The 16,381-nt window shown below is 41.8% G+C and overlaps 1 protein-coding gene across 1 annotated transcript in view; it reads right to left on the bottom strand.

Annotated features, from left to right (window-relative positions):
* Positions 1–4,134: 4,134 nt before the first annotated feature.
* The window catches only part of htr2aa (5-hydroxytryptamine (serotonin) receptor 2A, genome duplicate a), a 33,051-nt gene continuing 20,804 nt past the window's right edge, over positions 4,135–16,381 (bottom strand). Inside the window, exons 2-3 of the mRNA XM_028393993.1 lie at positions 15,488–15,688; positions 4,135–4,991 (exon numbers count right to left, since the gene is read on the bottom strand). Coding sequence (XP_028249794.1) covers positions 4,135–4,991; positions 15,488–15,688 — 1,058 coding nt within the window. The remainder of the gene's footprint in view (positions 4,992–15,487; positions 15,689–16,381) is intronic.

A 16,381-nucleotide genomic window follows, 5' to 3' on the forward strand; every position in this document is an offset into this window, starting at 1 on the left:
CACAGCACTGCAACAGCAACAGAACTACACACAGAGCAGCTACATCATCTGAGAGGGTCCGAGTCATTAAAAAACAAAAACAGACCAACAAAACATGATGAGAGTACTTTGCCCACCATGTCCGCACTGACGCAAAGCAGGCTGAGGGGGGAGGAAAATTCAGTTTCTACATCCTGGTCTTACTGTGGTGATAAAACTAAAACCTGGCACCTGGTGAAAACAGAACAGCTCACGGTGTCGGGGAGCTTGAACCCCAGACTCCTGAATGACAGCCTCCCAATTTTCCTGACCTGTCTCCCAACATGGCATTTTGCTGCTGCATTGCAATCATGTCCCATGATTGGATGACATCAGGCGATACGATCAAATGTTCTGTTAGACCATGTGATGTTGATTTCATTTCATTTTCCTATATTTTCAGCAGCTGTAAATTTGTTTTCGTTGACTCACCACATCTTTTTCTTGTCTGAAAAGGTTGTCACAATAGTTTTTTGAAATAATTACTTTAGGGGCTGCGTCCTCCACACAGCACACTGCTGTGAGTTCAGGTGCAGACCTCAAATGTCACACCTTATCATGGGAACACCCTAGCGTGAATATTATTATGTGCATCTCGTGTTGCCTAGCAACATGCAGTTGATATTTACATTCAGAGTTTACTCTTTGGCCGTTAGAGTCTGCTGTTTGTTTGTTTGTATTTTATTGTAAAAAGAGTCCAGCTTTTACCAGCATGCGATGAGTCACAGGATATGTTGGATTGCAAAAGATCAAAATGTTGATTTTATTGTTAAGACAAGAAGAAAGGATGCATTAGTTGGATGAATTTTTGAAGTAGCCTGAAATACGTGTCCTTTATTGGACGCAGCCCCACAGTTTGTCTATATGTGTTTGCCAAACTGTTGGACATGCTCCAGCACCCCCTGTAGTGTGAAGAAAATAGAAGAACAATTAATTTAAGACCAGGATTTTAAGAAGAAACCTAATTTTCCTCTGTCCCCTGTCTCTGTTCCTTCACGGGATTCATAAGCACCTATTCACTCGCTGAACATAAAGGGATCAGCCCGCTGATTTCTTCTTAGAGTTCAGCATATTAACAGCTGACCAGAAAAAAACGGATTCTTTGTTTCTGTGTGTGGATACAGGCTTCCACTCAGCAGGCAGAAGAAAGTGCATCACTGCTGAATGTTGCTGTGGAGCTAAAAGCAGGCCCCCGCTGAGCTCATGTTTCTCTTACTTCATTACTGTTCTTTAAAAGCAGTCTCACGCGCAGCTGAATCCATTTTCCTCGGCTGCTGCTTTTTGTACTGACGGTAAATAACGGCTCCACCTTGTGCTTTTTGCTTCGTTTTCAAACAGGAGACTGTCGCTGACATCTAGTGCAAAAAGCCTCGTCTCTTCATTTTAACTGCACCCTGAGATACTTTCAGCCTGTTCTCTACATTCCACTTATCAAAGCCAAGTTTTCTTTGTTTTCAAATTTGCAGCCAAATGTGACATTTTTGTTTTACATTACTATTTTACTTCTTCTTTCTGCAGCGCCCCCTGCTGTGTGGACACTGTTTGACACAAGTCCAAAAAAAAAACTACAACAAACAAAAACAAAACAAGACAAAAAAACATCATAAATGTTTTTAAGTAATAAAAACTATTGTTGGCATGACGACCCCGAGACATCTCTGTATTTAAAGGTAACAACAGCAACAATTTGTTTTCCCACTTTTGTCCACATTTATGTCAATAAATAAAGAAAATTAAAAATGTATTCTAATAGAGCCATGAAAAGTAAACGTGTTATATTTATATTTAAATGTAAACAAAATAATTTCATAACAGACGCTCTGAAAAGGGGTTAACGTGGCGGTCGAGCTGTGGATGTAGTAACAGAGCTGGAGCACATTGTGCACCTCATGTCCACACATCGTGAGCTTTGTTCACTTTATGTGGTTAAACGTTAAATATCAGTGACACTACATGGTGTGAATCAAACATTTTATATTTTTAGATTCATTCAGATCAACTGTACTCATTTGAAAGCTGTTTGTTAAACCACAAAACTATTCCTTGTCTACTCTGAGGCCCTCAAAATGTATATATTTAATACAATTCTTTCCTCTTTTATACATAAATATAACTTAAATAGTATAAAGCAAAAGAGTAGGGAACTTGATTCATGGTTTTGCCAAATGAGAACACCTGGTGTGTTTGTAGGTGCATATAGGTATACACCTACAAACACATCATTGTATGGAAATTCTTACGTCTGAGTGGCTCATATCTGAGTTGTAGCGGTACTGGACTGTCTGAGGCTGAATGAGTTGTTGTTGTTGTAGCTGTTGTCATCAGTGTTGCAGTGACGTGTAGTTAAATTTCTGAGGAGATGGATGTCAGGCAATGACGTAAGGCATCGATAAATTCAGCTTCTGGCTTCCTGGCTCGATGTTGAGGAATAAATCGAGCATTAGAGGACAAAGTCAATGTCTGCAGCTCAGCTCAGGCATCAGCGTATATAGCTTTGATAATACATCCGTGGCACATCAATACACTTTCAGGCTCTGTTTGATGAAGCCAAATTTTAAGTCAATCTTTAAGCAGCCACTGGCCTGTTAGTTGTGATGTGTAAAGACTGCAAAAAATTCAACTGTGCTGATGTGTTATAAAAAAAAAAATGACCATAGAAACGTCTTCATTTCTCTCCACCCTAATCTCATTTTACAGTCTTCATACTGCATCATGTACAATAATCACCTGCTCACCTGTAAATAAAATCTTTTAAACCTGAACAGTCATATACATTTATTCACATATATCTGCACAAAATACAAATATAGATTTATTTACGCCACCTCTCTCCATACATTTTCTCCTTCTTTCTATTATTTTCTACAGAAGCAGCAGCAGGTTTTTTCTTTCTCTGTATTTTTGGCAGCTTATCTGACCTCTGCCAGTGTCTGGACTCCCGGTGTGTCAGGCTCATCCTGGATCTCCCTCCTCAACACCATCATCTGATAAGGTGGCAGGAAATCCAGTCTAATCCCCGCTGATCCACCCAAAAGTACGACGGGAGGTAGAAGCCACCCGAGCTGGTCAAAATGAAAGGGGGAGCTGAGGTCATGGCTCAGCTGAGCATCCAAGAAAAATTAAATTATTCGAGGAAGTTTGTTGTTGTTTTATCCCTTTTTTCCTGAACAGTTATTACAAAATAGGAGTCGCTTTTTTGTAGGAGCCACGTGCCTGTCTCAAACCATTTGAAGATATGCTCATTGTGTGAAAAACGAAAAGTTTGTGAGACCAATTTCAATTTTTCTGGCAGTGTGCAGACTACTAATTTGAGTTTATTGGTCATATTTTGGGGTAAACGCTTGTGTGTACTTATCGGCCAACAGATCTCCATTGTTGATAGTGGGAACTGAGAACCAAAATCTTTTTCATTTTAAAAATACATTTATATATAAAGGGTCTATCTCAATATTGTTTTTTTTTTTTTAATGTCTTCGCAAAACCATAAAAACAGAAGGGTCTCTTTCACACCTTTAGTTCTAAAAACAGCTGATAGTCTAATAGTCTTTAATTGAGGTCATTATGTGGCAGAAATAGCAGACTGTGCATCCAACACTTAAACAATCGACAGCACACTGAAAGTCCTTCAGTGTGGAGATAATCTGCGTCACATTATTTTTAGATTAGTCCCATATGACTGAGCAGAAATACCAAAACGCTGCAGTTCCTCAAATGACCACTTGAGGGCTGGCCAAAAAGTGAGTCAATCTCCTTAAACCTCTATGTTATAATGTCACCAGTTTGCCTGTAATTAGATAAACAGTTTAGGTAGCTGCAGGTACTGAGAAAATTTAACAGATCAGGTTATAATTTGTTAGTTTTAAACAAATCGGGTAACAGATTTTGGTTTCTCATATTCAAAAGAAAATCTATTGGCCAATATGAAAATGGTCAACAAAAATTAGTATAAATCTTTCCAGATAAATGTTTGAATGTAGAATTCATGTTGCTCTGAATTTAAAATCCTGACAGGGAGGCACTTTGTCTTTGGCACTTTAAATTCCTCTATCATCACAGTTGGACTGCAGAGGTGAAAAGTTTTTTTCCACTCACCAGCTGGACCTTAAATGTTTGATTTCAGACGCAGCTCTCGTCTTTATCTCCGTGGTTTTTGTCTTTTTTATTTATTTCCTGCCCCGGTAAAGAATATTCCTTCTCATCGCTGCTGGAGTGCACTGCTCCGTTTCTTAGCTTCCCAACGTCTCCCAGTGGAAGCTGGGTGGAGTTGTAAGCCAGTGGCGGGATGGTGTTCACCAGTATGAGCTGCAGAGGTTTCTTCTCTGGCTGGTACTGGCAGCGGACGTAGCGGAGGAACGCAGCCCGGTATGTTTTATTGAACAGCGTGTAGACCAGCGGGTTGACTGCAGAGGACAAGTATCCGACCCAGACAAACACGTTCAGCAGGCCTCCCATGACTGCTGCGTCACAAACGGCTGGGTCGCACACCACCACCAACACGTTGGTGATGAAAAAGGGGCACCACATGACCACAAAGAGAAAAAACACCACCCCAAGGACTTTGGATGCCTTCTGCTCATTGCTGATTGACTGCATGGTGCGACGCCCAAACAGCGAGCCGGAGACGCTCCCGCGGGCCCCGCCCAGTCCACCACTGCTCCCCCTGCCTCCAGCTTCCCGGCTTATGGAGCGCCTGAAGAGTTTCTCAGAGGACAGCGAGGTCTGCGGCAGAAAGCTCAGGGTGAAGGTTGTGCTCCATTTGGGCCGTGGTACCAGCTGGTCCAAGCAGAGGGTGGCTTCGTTCTGCAGGGCGTTGATGGTCAAGAAGTAGGTGACGACCATGATGGTAAGAGGGACAAAGAAGGCCACGAAGGAGCCGACCAGCACAAAGTTGTTATCTGTCAGCAGGCAACTGCCATCTTTGAAAACCTTGGAGTGGTCTCTGAGTCCCAGCACAGGAATCGGCATGGATATCCCTGCAGAGAGAATAACACAGCAGAGAAGAAATCACAAACTGAGAACAATCTGTGACTCGTGTAAATATTAGTGTTTGTCTGACTGAGAGAAGATTAGTGCCGGCTGGTGAGTGGAAGCATTCACATACTTCATCAATCCATCTGTTATGATTATGCTATTTCGTGTGTTCTCCTATGCTCAGGCCTTATTGGTGGAGCTGATGCACCTGATTGCTCATCCTCATCCTCACCTCTTCGTCTCAGCTCTGCTCTCAATGTATTTTTATTCTCACTCCAGCATTGATCTCACCTTGATCTTCTCCTCCACCTCGAGTACAGGCACTACACTTTAAATCTTAACATTCTACAAACATTTCAATAGACAGGCAGATTAATGTGACATTGACCATTCACTATTAAACATAGACAGACAAAGTCTGGGGTTAAAATAAAATTTTTCCATTCGTCAGTCTGTCATGGTGTGGGAGCACAGTGCCGTTTAGCCACCTGCCTTCCCTCTAATTTCGACTAAGCCTCATTATTAATTCTATATCTGTGTTGTTCCTGAAAGGTGATAATAGATTGAATTTCCTGTTTCTGTTTTTGGTAAAGTCAAATACACTCAAAAATATAAACGCAACACTTTTGTTTTTGCTCCCATGTTTCATGAGATGGACTTGAAGATCTAAACTTCATTCCAGATACACAATATTACCATTCCTCTCAAACATTGTTCACAAATCTGTCTAAATGTGTGATAGTGAGCACTTCTGCTTTGCTGAGATAATCCATCCCACCTCACAGGTGTGCCACATCAAGATGCTGATCTGACATCATGATTAGTGCACAGGTGTACCTTAAACTGCCCACAATAAAAGGCCACCCTGAAATGTGCATTTTGTTTCTGCTTTATTGGCGGTCTGGGGACTCAGAACCAGTCAGTATCTGGTGTGACCACCATTTGCCTCATGCAGTGCAACACATCTTCTTCGCATAGAGTTTATCAGATTGTCTATTGTGGCCTGTGGAATGTTGGTCCACTCCTCTTCAATGGCTGTGCGAAGTTGCTGGATATTAGTGGGAACTGGTGCACGCTGTCGTATACGCCGGTCAAGCACATCCCAAACATGTTCAATGGGTGACATGTCCGGTGAGTATGCTGGCCATGCAAGAACTGGGACATTTTCAGCTTCCAAGAATTGTGTACAGATCCTTGCAACATGGGGCCGTGCATTATCTTGCTGAAACATGAGGTGATGTTCATGGATGTATGGCACAACAATGGGCCTCAGGATCTCATCACGGTATCTCTGTGCATTCAAAATGCCATCAATAAAATGCACCTGTGTTCTTCGTCCATAACAGATGCCTGCCCATACCATGACCCCACCACCACCATGGGCCACTCGATCCACAACATTGACATCAGCAAAGCGCTCACCCACACGACGCCACACACGCTGTCTGCCATCTGCCCTGAACAATGTAAACCGAGATTCATCCGTGAAGAGAACACCTCTCCAACGTGCTAGACGCCATCGAATGTGAGCATTTGCCCACTCAAGTCTGTTACGGCGACGATCTGGAGTCAGGTTAAGACCCCGATGAGGACGACGAGCATGCAGTTGAGCTTCCCTGAGACGTTTCTGACAGTTTGTGTAGAAATTGTTTGGTTATGCAAACCAATTGTTTCAGCAGCTGTCTGAGTGGCTGGTCTCAGACGATCTTGGAGGTGAACCTGCTGGATGTGGAGGTCCTGGGCTGGTGTGGTTACTCGTGGTCTGTGGTTGTGAGGCCGGTTGGATGTACTGCCATATTCTCTGAAACGCCTTTGGAGACGGCTTATGGTGGAGAAATGAACATTCAATGCACGAGCAACAGATCTGGTTGACATTCCTGCTGTCAGCATGCCAATTGCACGCTCCCTCAATGCTTGTGGCATCTGTGGCATTTTGCTGTGAGACAAAACTGCACATTTCAGGGTGGCCTTTTATTGTGGGCAGTTTGAGGTACACCTGTGCACTAATCATGATGTCAGATCAGCATCTTGATGTGGCACACCTGTGAGGTGGGATGGATTATCTCAGCAAAGCAAAAGTGCTCACTATCACACATTTAGACAGATTTGTGAACAATGTTTGAGAGGAATGGTAATATTGTGTATCTGGAATGAAGTTTAGATCTTCAAGTCCATCTCATGAAACATGGGAGCAAAAACAAAAGTGTTGCGTTTATATTTTTGTTGAGTGTATAACAAAATATTTTTGCTAAAAATATATATATATATATATATATATATATATATATATATATATATATATATATATATATATATATATATATATATATATATATATATATATTTTGTATGAATGAACTGCCATGATACCAGCAGGTGTTTGTGGTTGGAGGAGATAAACTGAGCAATCTTCCTCACGCTGGGTTCTCATTACCAGCTCATAGCAAAAAGGAGGGAAGTGAGAGAAAAGGATGGGGATAGAAGGAGAATGAGGAGGAGGAGGGCACAGCGAGGGGAGGCTTAAATGCTGCTGCATGGTGAGAGAAGGAGGGTCAAGCCGGGATAATTCTCATTAAGTCTGGGTAGTCTGACCTAAAAGCAGCTGGATGGTGTGTTTATACACACATTTACTTTCTGTGCAGTTTGAAAGAAAATACTGAAATATGAACTGATCAATGTGTTGGTTTATTTGTGATGGGAAAAAATGGCTACAAAAACACATGGTGACGCTGTGAGTCAGTGTGTGTGGGAGGGAAGCCTGTCATCCTCCCACATCAGAAGGCTCCAAGTGAAGCATGCTCTGTATATCTGTATATCATCTGTGATAACAGCCTGCACATGACTGCATCAAGTCTAGACTTCCTGTATTTTACTGCGTGAGGTCTAAAGCCAGTGTGTGCAAAAAAGTGCCAAAAACTGCAGTTCCAGCAGTGTCCACTTGAGGCTGGATCCAAATTTGAGTCAATCCCCAAAGACCTCAATGTTGAAAATGCACAGAAAAATGTTTACCGAGTGGTACAGAAAGAAAAATAATACACATAACTCACCAGTTTAACTTTAAACTGCCCCTTTATTTGCCCATATCTGGATTAAGCAGGAGTCAGGTGGACTCCGTTTGTGTTAATTCTGCATCTCTTTTTGTGTCTTTGTTGTGTGTTTAGTCTTTAAGTCTCTGTCTGAGTCGTCTTTATCCACTCCTCTGTCTTTGTGGTCAGACTGGCTCTGACAGTTCAGAGTCCATTTGTGGTCGATTTTCAGCTCTTTGCAGCCATTTAGCATCTTGTATTGGCCTTTGTAAGTTTCCTTGCAGACAACTGTGTTCATTTCATGGTCAATATCCATTTATTTGTATTTATTTACCATGTTTTTCAATCAGTTCTGTCTCTTTGTGCTTCTCCATTTTGTCTCTGTTTCACGTAAATGTTTTATGACTTTGCAGTCTCTCTTCCATTACATATAGTCTTTGTAATCAGTGGTGCTTTTTCTGTCCGAAATTCTTTGTGGCTCGTTTGTCTCTTTTCACAGCCATTTGTATCGTTTTTTCTGTTGTGTTAATTTTTTATCACTTTTCTCATCATTTTTCTTTCTTCTAATTTTGGAACACTGCAGTCTCTCTGCAGTCTCCTTCCTGTTGGCTTGTGTCTTTATCATCAGCTTGGCTCGTTCTGGATCCTGTGTTGTTGGATCCTTTTTTAGATATCTTTTTTAGTGATTTTTTTTTCCATCTTATCCATCTTCCCGTTTCTGTTTCTCGCTGGTTCTTGTGTCTTTGTGGTCAGTTCTGTTGTCTTCTCTGAGTATTTTCTGTGTCTCATTGGTTGGTTCATATTTCTTCGTATTTGCGATCGTTTTACACTTTACACAAGTTGTGACCTGCAGGTAAAGCTGGAGACACACTACACGATTTTACCCAGATTCTGAAGTCTGAACCAGTCTGCTCTAGTTGGACTTGTCATGTATAGTTGGCACCAAAATCTGTTAGTGTGTGAGGGGAACGGACCCGACCTCAGTCGCAGTCAATCAAACATGTTTGAATTTTTGGGCCAAGTCTGGATGCTGTGTGGCAGTGTGAACTGTTCACCGACCCAATTGCAAACACGTGTTGCCAACAGCCAATGAAAAGAGAGGGTGGGACACAGGAAAATAATCGACTCCTCCACTACCTGATCCAAACCTGTTTGTTTTGATGTGTGACCCCCATTGTCATAAAAATCTGGTGAAGCCGGTCTGTGTCTGTCTGTGTCCTCCTAGTCTTTTGAAAACCTGTTAAGACTGGGAAAGTCATGAGTGTGTACCCAGCCACAGAAACACTAACCCGCCCACAGTGTTTGACTGACAGATAAAAAACCACAGCATCACTAAGATAAGTGCTTTGAGACCCTGTTATTACCTCCATGGTAATAATATTCAGGGTAAATGTTGAGGTGCCATCAGGCTCCTCATTACAAAATGAAACGTGATGGTGAATACAGGCTGTCTGCTGTCAATGTGACAGAGCAGGTGATTCATTTTTCTGATGAGGCACAGGCATATTTTTTTTTTTATCTGAGGCTGACAGAACACAGAAGACACAAAGGAAGAAGATACAAAGAGACAGAAAATATCATTAGTAGCCTTAAACTGCTGTCTGCTTCATTTCTGGCACATCAGATGTTATTTGTGGAGGTGACATTGTTGATACGAGTGCCTGGATTCACTGTGTGTTTCAGAAAGCCCCCTCAAGCATCCATCACACTGAATCACAGACATCAAAAGGTAATTTCTGTCAGCACTTTTGGTCTTCCTCTGTGTCTCCCGGATGCCAAAGCCTCAGCCCCAAATACATGAAACATTAGACACAAGTAAAGAACATTGACATGGAGGAGATAAAAGTGGGAGAAAACATGAGACAGAGATGAGAGAGGACACAGAGAGACTTCCTCCAGGCAGACAGATTCAGGAGAAGACTGCACAGCATTTCAGTCGGTCTGCACTCCTCACTTTGAAAGCACAAAATGACTCACGCCTGTAACTGTTAAAGTGCTTTTCATTACGCTGCAGTCATTTGATAAAAGCAGTCATTTCTAACCATTGTCCATAACCGGTGTGAAGTGTGAGAAGTGAAGTGGAGGTGAAAGGTACAAGAAAGACGAGGAAGAAGAGAGTGTTTACAGTCCAACTGTGGTGAGTAAAAAAAGCTTCCACAGAAAATGGCTGAAAATCCTTTTTGAGAAACTCTGCAGAGAAATGTTCACTTTTTAGTTCTAAAATTTTCACCCGTGCCAGATCTGCCCTCAGGCAACAACGTGGGCTCTGTACCCAAGTCCAAATCCTGATAAGAACTGGTGAATTCTGCTGGTTGTGATAAAGAGATGATCAGTTTCTGGGTCGTACAGAGAAGGATGAGCACTTAAAACCCACACAACCATGAACACTTAAAAATAAAAAGACACACAATAGACTTTCTTCTCTCCGCACTCAGTTCCTCCCTCGAGCTCTGTCATGTTGCCAGGCTGTGTATTTAGAGGGTTTGTTCGGATTAGAGCGTTAATTCCTGCTGAAGACAGTGCTGTAAGACACTCGGATCACAAGTGACAAATGTTGTTTTGGTGACAGAGCGCCAGTGCTGGAAGTCTTAAGACACATTTTCAGCTGTTGGACAGTAACTTAATTTGTTGTGTTTTGCAGATCTTTATTTAACTCTCAGTCTAAATACATTTAAACACAGTGTTGTCTCTTTGTCCCACAGCTCGGTCGGTAGTTTCCTCCCTTGTGATTATTTATTTAAACAAATATAAGTTAGGAAGAAAAACTAAATAAATAAAAAACGGGCCTCCTGAGTGACGCAGATGTCTTTCCTCAGACTTCACTGAGCAGAAAAGTGAAAACAAGCCTCGCAGGAAATGGTCTGTAATGAATGTGGTTTGTGTCGAAGGACGTTTCCACTCCAGTGGATCAATATGCGTCGTGTTCATGTGCAACAGGCACCGCTGGAGATTCACAAGAGTGTTTGAAGATGTCTTTGTTCTGCACACTCGCACAGGTGTGTGGAGTTCATTGCTGTTTGTCACTGGGAGCTACATCCTTCTGGCTCCTTTAACTGTGACGGTCAACCGAACCTAACAGAGAGGAGGCGGGGCTTGTGTCCTATACTGCATCCAGCCACTAGGGGGCAATCCAGACATTTTGGTCTGACTTTAAGAAAGCTGTCATGTCATCTGTGTTTATTTACAGTTTACAGTTGTATTCCTCCACAAATCTCACGCAGAATTACAAAGAAAGAAAAAAAAATGATCTTTATAAATTTATAATAACTTTTGACCTGGTTTAAATGGGAGGGTAAACAAATGCACTTCCTTCTTGTAGCTGCAGAAATGATTGTAAAATATGAACTAAATTAATATAGTGCATCAGAATGAAGTTAGACAGACTTTGCTGCACTGCAGAGTAATTCATGATGAAAACGTGTGAAGATTTCACTGTGGATTATGTAATTTTGGAGATGTGTACACACACACAAACACACACACACACACACCATAAACATGCATTCATGCGTTTCAGTGAGTGCATGCACACCCCCTCTCCTCTCCTCAGAGCAACAGTGTGTAAGTCCTCATGTTACGTCTAATCAGATCAGAGCGTAAACATGGCGCACCGCGGGAACATTAACAAGCATGACTGGACACCAACCACCAAACTCCTGTGATGCAACCGCAGCACTCCCTCCTCCTCCTCCTCCTCCTCCTCCTGACAAACCCGAGGGGGGAAACCAAGTTGCGGTGCAAATAAAAATTAAACCCTGCTAAGTGAACCTTCAGATGATCTCATTGGGCTTGTAGGCGGTAGTGTAGCGTGGCACTGAGGCTGCTGCCATGGCGCCTGAGGGTGAGACCTGCTGCCCGCCATGCCTGCATCACATTAGTCAGCGCGTCCTCCTGTCGACTCTGTGGAGTCTTTTTTAAGGTTTTGCCTTGAGGTGTTTGCATAAACAGAAGTGTGTAACAGTTTTAGGCAGTAAAAGTGAAGTGAGCACGCTCTCAAAAAAATACCACCGTGAATAATGTTTGGTCAACCCTCAGACATGATTATGTAACAGCACTAATCTAAAACAGATTAAGCAACATTTTACAGTCTTTTCAGTGCATTGTATCAGCAAGAAGCAGGGTCTGTTACCAGCTGTAGATAATTTGTATTTTGACGCTTCAGTTGCACATGAACAAAACAATTATATCTTTGAGTACACTTCTTCTGTAGATACCGTGTCCGCTGTCTCTTTGTATAATCGAAATTATGAGATCAGGACTCTGTGGGGATCAGACCACCTGCTACTGTACGCCTGGTTTTTCTTGTGGCAGCATATAGGTCTTTATCACTGCTCTGGTTTGTTGTCATTCTTCAGAATGAATGTAGCGCTATCAGACAGGTGCCCAGTGGCACCGATATGTGATGGATGATTCATTTAAAGCAGTATCGCAGTGTGTGCAGTGTCAGAGGGCTCTGCATTCACTGCATATGTTTACAGTCTTTACAAACCGTGTTTTCATTCTACTCCAATCATCAACTTTAGAAGCCTGTAAATCAGCTAAATACACAAAGACATGTTATCATGTGACTGTTGGTCATCAGTCAATCGTGGCTTCCAGGTCGTGTGGAGAAGGGCAGAATCTTCTTATTTTTACAGAATCTTGTTAGTGTGAAAGGTGAGTTTTTGGAACCTTAAATGTAGAAATATACAATAAAGTGAAGAAAAGCAATTACTGACAAATATCTGGAAATTACTTTCTGGAATTTATTTTCTGTATGAATGTCTGAAGCAGGTTTTATAAAACTCCAATAAGGTTTTTTTTCTTTCTGTTTAGGCTGTTCAATTTGCCATTGTTGCATTAAAGGTCATATCTGCACTGCTATACCTCATTTTCTGCCACTTAAATTCTGTTTGTGTTGAGGTAAAATAAGAAGAAAGTGGATCTCAGTGAAATAACTGCATTAGTTTAGTGGGAAGATTCAGCTATCATGTCTTGGATCTGGACCAGGAAGGAAAGCTAAATTAGCCATCAGCAGCTCTGGCATGAGTCGTGATTAGCAGCCGCAGCACACGATGACACTCGCGATAATGAAGTGGATGCAAACGCAGAGCTCGGGAGGAGCTCGGAGACCTCAGGCGAGGCTGACAGCTCGCTCCAGATAAATTAGTGCCTTTGTTTCTGGTCAATAATGTTTGGAGTCAACACAATGAGGGAGGCTTATTTGGTTTGGTGACAAAAACAGTAGGGTAGTTTTTTTCTATGAACTTTAAATTCTGCTGCAGAACTCATAATTATGTGAACAAAGACATTTTATTCTCTGACAGCTCTTGGTAAAGCTGTGTCCCCACCAGGTCTGCGTCACTCTTCTTATCACGTAAAATCAGGATAATTCAGTTATGTCTGCTGTTAATCATTAGGCTCTGACATCCAGCAGTAATTTCTCTGCCATCTATTAATATGATAAAATCTAAACTGCCTCCTGCAGAAGAATTAACCTTTCTGCCATTTTTCATTTTAATTATTAATTATTATGAAAGCATGTGTGTTTAAGCTTGATCAGGCGTGGGCAACGCAGCAAAGGGCCACTGATTTTTTTCCTTTTAAATAAATAATATAAAAATAAATATCTTCTTGTGGTGGAGGCATGTTGAAGTGTCAGCAGCACAGGTGGTGTGAAGATAGTTTTAGCCTTCTGAAGAAAAGTGAAGTTAAACCTAGTTAAAAAGTAAACATACAAAACCCCAAAGTTCTGAAAGTCGGGTGAGAAATGTGCTTTTTAGTAGCTTTACCATACATTCCAGCATAGTTGTGAACCTCATTTTTAAAGAAAAAGCCAGCGTCGTTGGTAATCTTAATCTTAATCTTAATTTTGTGCTTAACAGCTGATTTTTGCTGCCTTCATTTTTAAGCGGCTATTCATTTCCCAGATCTGAGCGCGATGTTGAAACTTGCAATGGCAGATTTGTGCAGAAATCTTGATGCTGTTTTCACTCAGTGAGTGTAAATAACGTCCGTGCAGAGGTACTCTGTACGCTGCTTTACCTCCATCACTGCAGGCCCATCATTACATTTCCTGCTCATCTAGGCCCATTGACCTGAACAGCTGGAAATGGGCCAGGCAGGCAGAAGCCAATTATCAGGACCTGATTGTTCCCTGTCCTCCATAGAAAATTATACCAAGTCATAAACATCACTTGTGTGCCTTGACTGGCTGACTGGCATCCCAGTGAGTGCACTCTCTTTATTTTCATTCACACTTACACAGGTAAATACTCAAAGGACAGGAAATTTAGTTCTTTTTTTTTTTCTTTGTTTTTTTATCCTTGACCACCACTGTTTCCAGCTGTGTTCAGTGCAGTATTTTATATGTTTTGGTTATAAATAGCAGTATTTTCCATTTGCTATGTAGGCAATATAGCTTTTAAAACTATAAGAGGAAGTACAGAACAGCCACACAGGTTCTCTTCTGTACAACAGTCAGCACGTCAGAAGTGAAGCCTGTGTTCACTTTATTGTCATGAACCGGCTGCAGCTAACAGAAATAAAAGCTTTGCAGAACTTAGTGGTAAGACAGTAAACAGATCCAACATTAACATGGAACAAAGTTTGAGGTGATCACTCTGTGTCAGGGACCATTTATAATCATATTAACAAGCCATTAATGACATCAACTAGCTGCAGAGTCCGTAATTTGTTATTTGGGTCAGCTCAGCTAATGTGAGCACAGGGAGGAGAAATCAAGCAAACAGATGCAAAAGGCTGAAAGCAAGCAACGTGTATAACAGAATCTCTTCATGGTCAGAGCAACCAAAGGCCGCTCTGAATGTGGGCACACAAGGTTTGCCTTTTGAAATGTAAACCTGTTCCCTTCCCCTCTGTTCTGTGTGCTCATATCCTCAAAAAAACAAACACAGACCAAACCTCTTGAACTCCAACATATCCCCGAACATTTCATTTAATTAGAGGCTTGTTCTGTTTTGAATGCTTGCTTTGTCTTCTTTATTCTAACATCACCTTTCTGAACTGCATGAGTGTTGCTTGTAATGTTTAAACACAACCTGAAGGTTTCTGTGAAAAAAAAGCTCTGGTGAAGAGAACAAGAACAATGTGTAAAGGCAGTAACGAGGAAAATAAGAGTTGTTGTTGTCATGTGGCTGCGCATAAAGCAAAACAATATTAAAACTTTCAGAGCAGCTCATATATTGTATGCAGTGTAGCAGAGTGTAATTTTCTACTTGTGTGTTTATATAGTCAGGGTGGCAGTAGCTGAGAGAGCTGTGAGATCCCCCCATTAGTTAGAACATCTCTTCAGATGCGTAATTGGCTTGCATGGTCATTCTCATTCTTCAGCCTCAGATTCATCTCCATCAGATCTCATCATTATTTCTATATAATGATATTCGGTATTAAACCTGACGCCCAGGTGCTACCTCATCATGTTACTGAGACAATATGAATGTGTAGCTGTGTTTTTGTGTGTGTCCACTCACCTGCTGAAATCGTCCACACGGCCATGATCTTGACGCGGGCCTTGGTGTGGGAGTTGAAGCGACTGTGGTGGATCGGGTTTCGTATGGCAATGTATCGATCCAGTGAGATGGCACAGAGGTGCATGATGGATGCTGTGGAGAAGAGGACATCCAGGTAGATCCAGATGGGGCAGAGGTCAGAGGGAAGGGGCCAACCGTAATCTGGAGAGAGAGAGAGAAATAATTCGGTGAATCGGCAATAGTACTGATTGGACAAATACATTCTGCACCCATTATCACATGGGACAAAACTTCAGTGCAATGTAGTCCAGTGTAGCCTGTTTGGGTGGGTGTAACCACTGAATATTCATAGAAATAGGTGGTGTTGCTCCAGAACTCTGGAGTGGCTTAATGAGATCTGTGTGTTTGCAACAAAAAAGAAACAATCTGGGTCTGATATTTATTGTTTTGGGGCGGTTTATTTTCCATCCACCCAACCTCTCCACCTACTTTATTCTGTACAAGGCTGCAAGGGGGCTGGACTATACTCCAACTGACGTAGCTGTCAGTGAGCTCCATGAACATGGTGCCAGTCTGTTGGAGGGCTACAACACAAATACAGACATCATTCTCGCTCATAGACACACCTATGGAAAATCTATGGAGTCCAGGCCCTTAGAATGGAGGTTTGTGGGAATTGAGTCACTTTTATGAACCAGCCTTTTTTAAGTAGTCATTTGAGAAATTGCAGTTTTTGGCACTTCCATCATAGCTGCATTTGTTCAGCCCCAGAGGTACAGAGCTGAAAAATAGTTGTTGTTTGTCTTCAGGAAGAGCACTCTATAATAAAGATTTAAGTGGATTTCAAGCCTTGTATGCATCAATTAAGTGTTGCTTTTTTAGTTTTTTTCTGTC

The sequence above is a fragment of the Parambassis ranga genome, chromosome 21 (genome assembly GCF_900634625.1).
Source record: "Parambassis ranga chromosome 21, fParRan2.1, whole genome shotgun sequence".
Classification (NCBI taxonomy): Eukaryota; Metazoa; Chordata; class Actinopteri; family Ambassidae; genus Parambassis; species Parambassis ranga.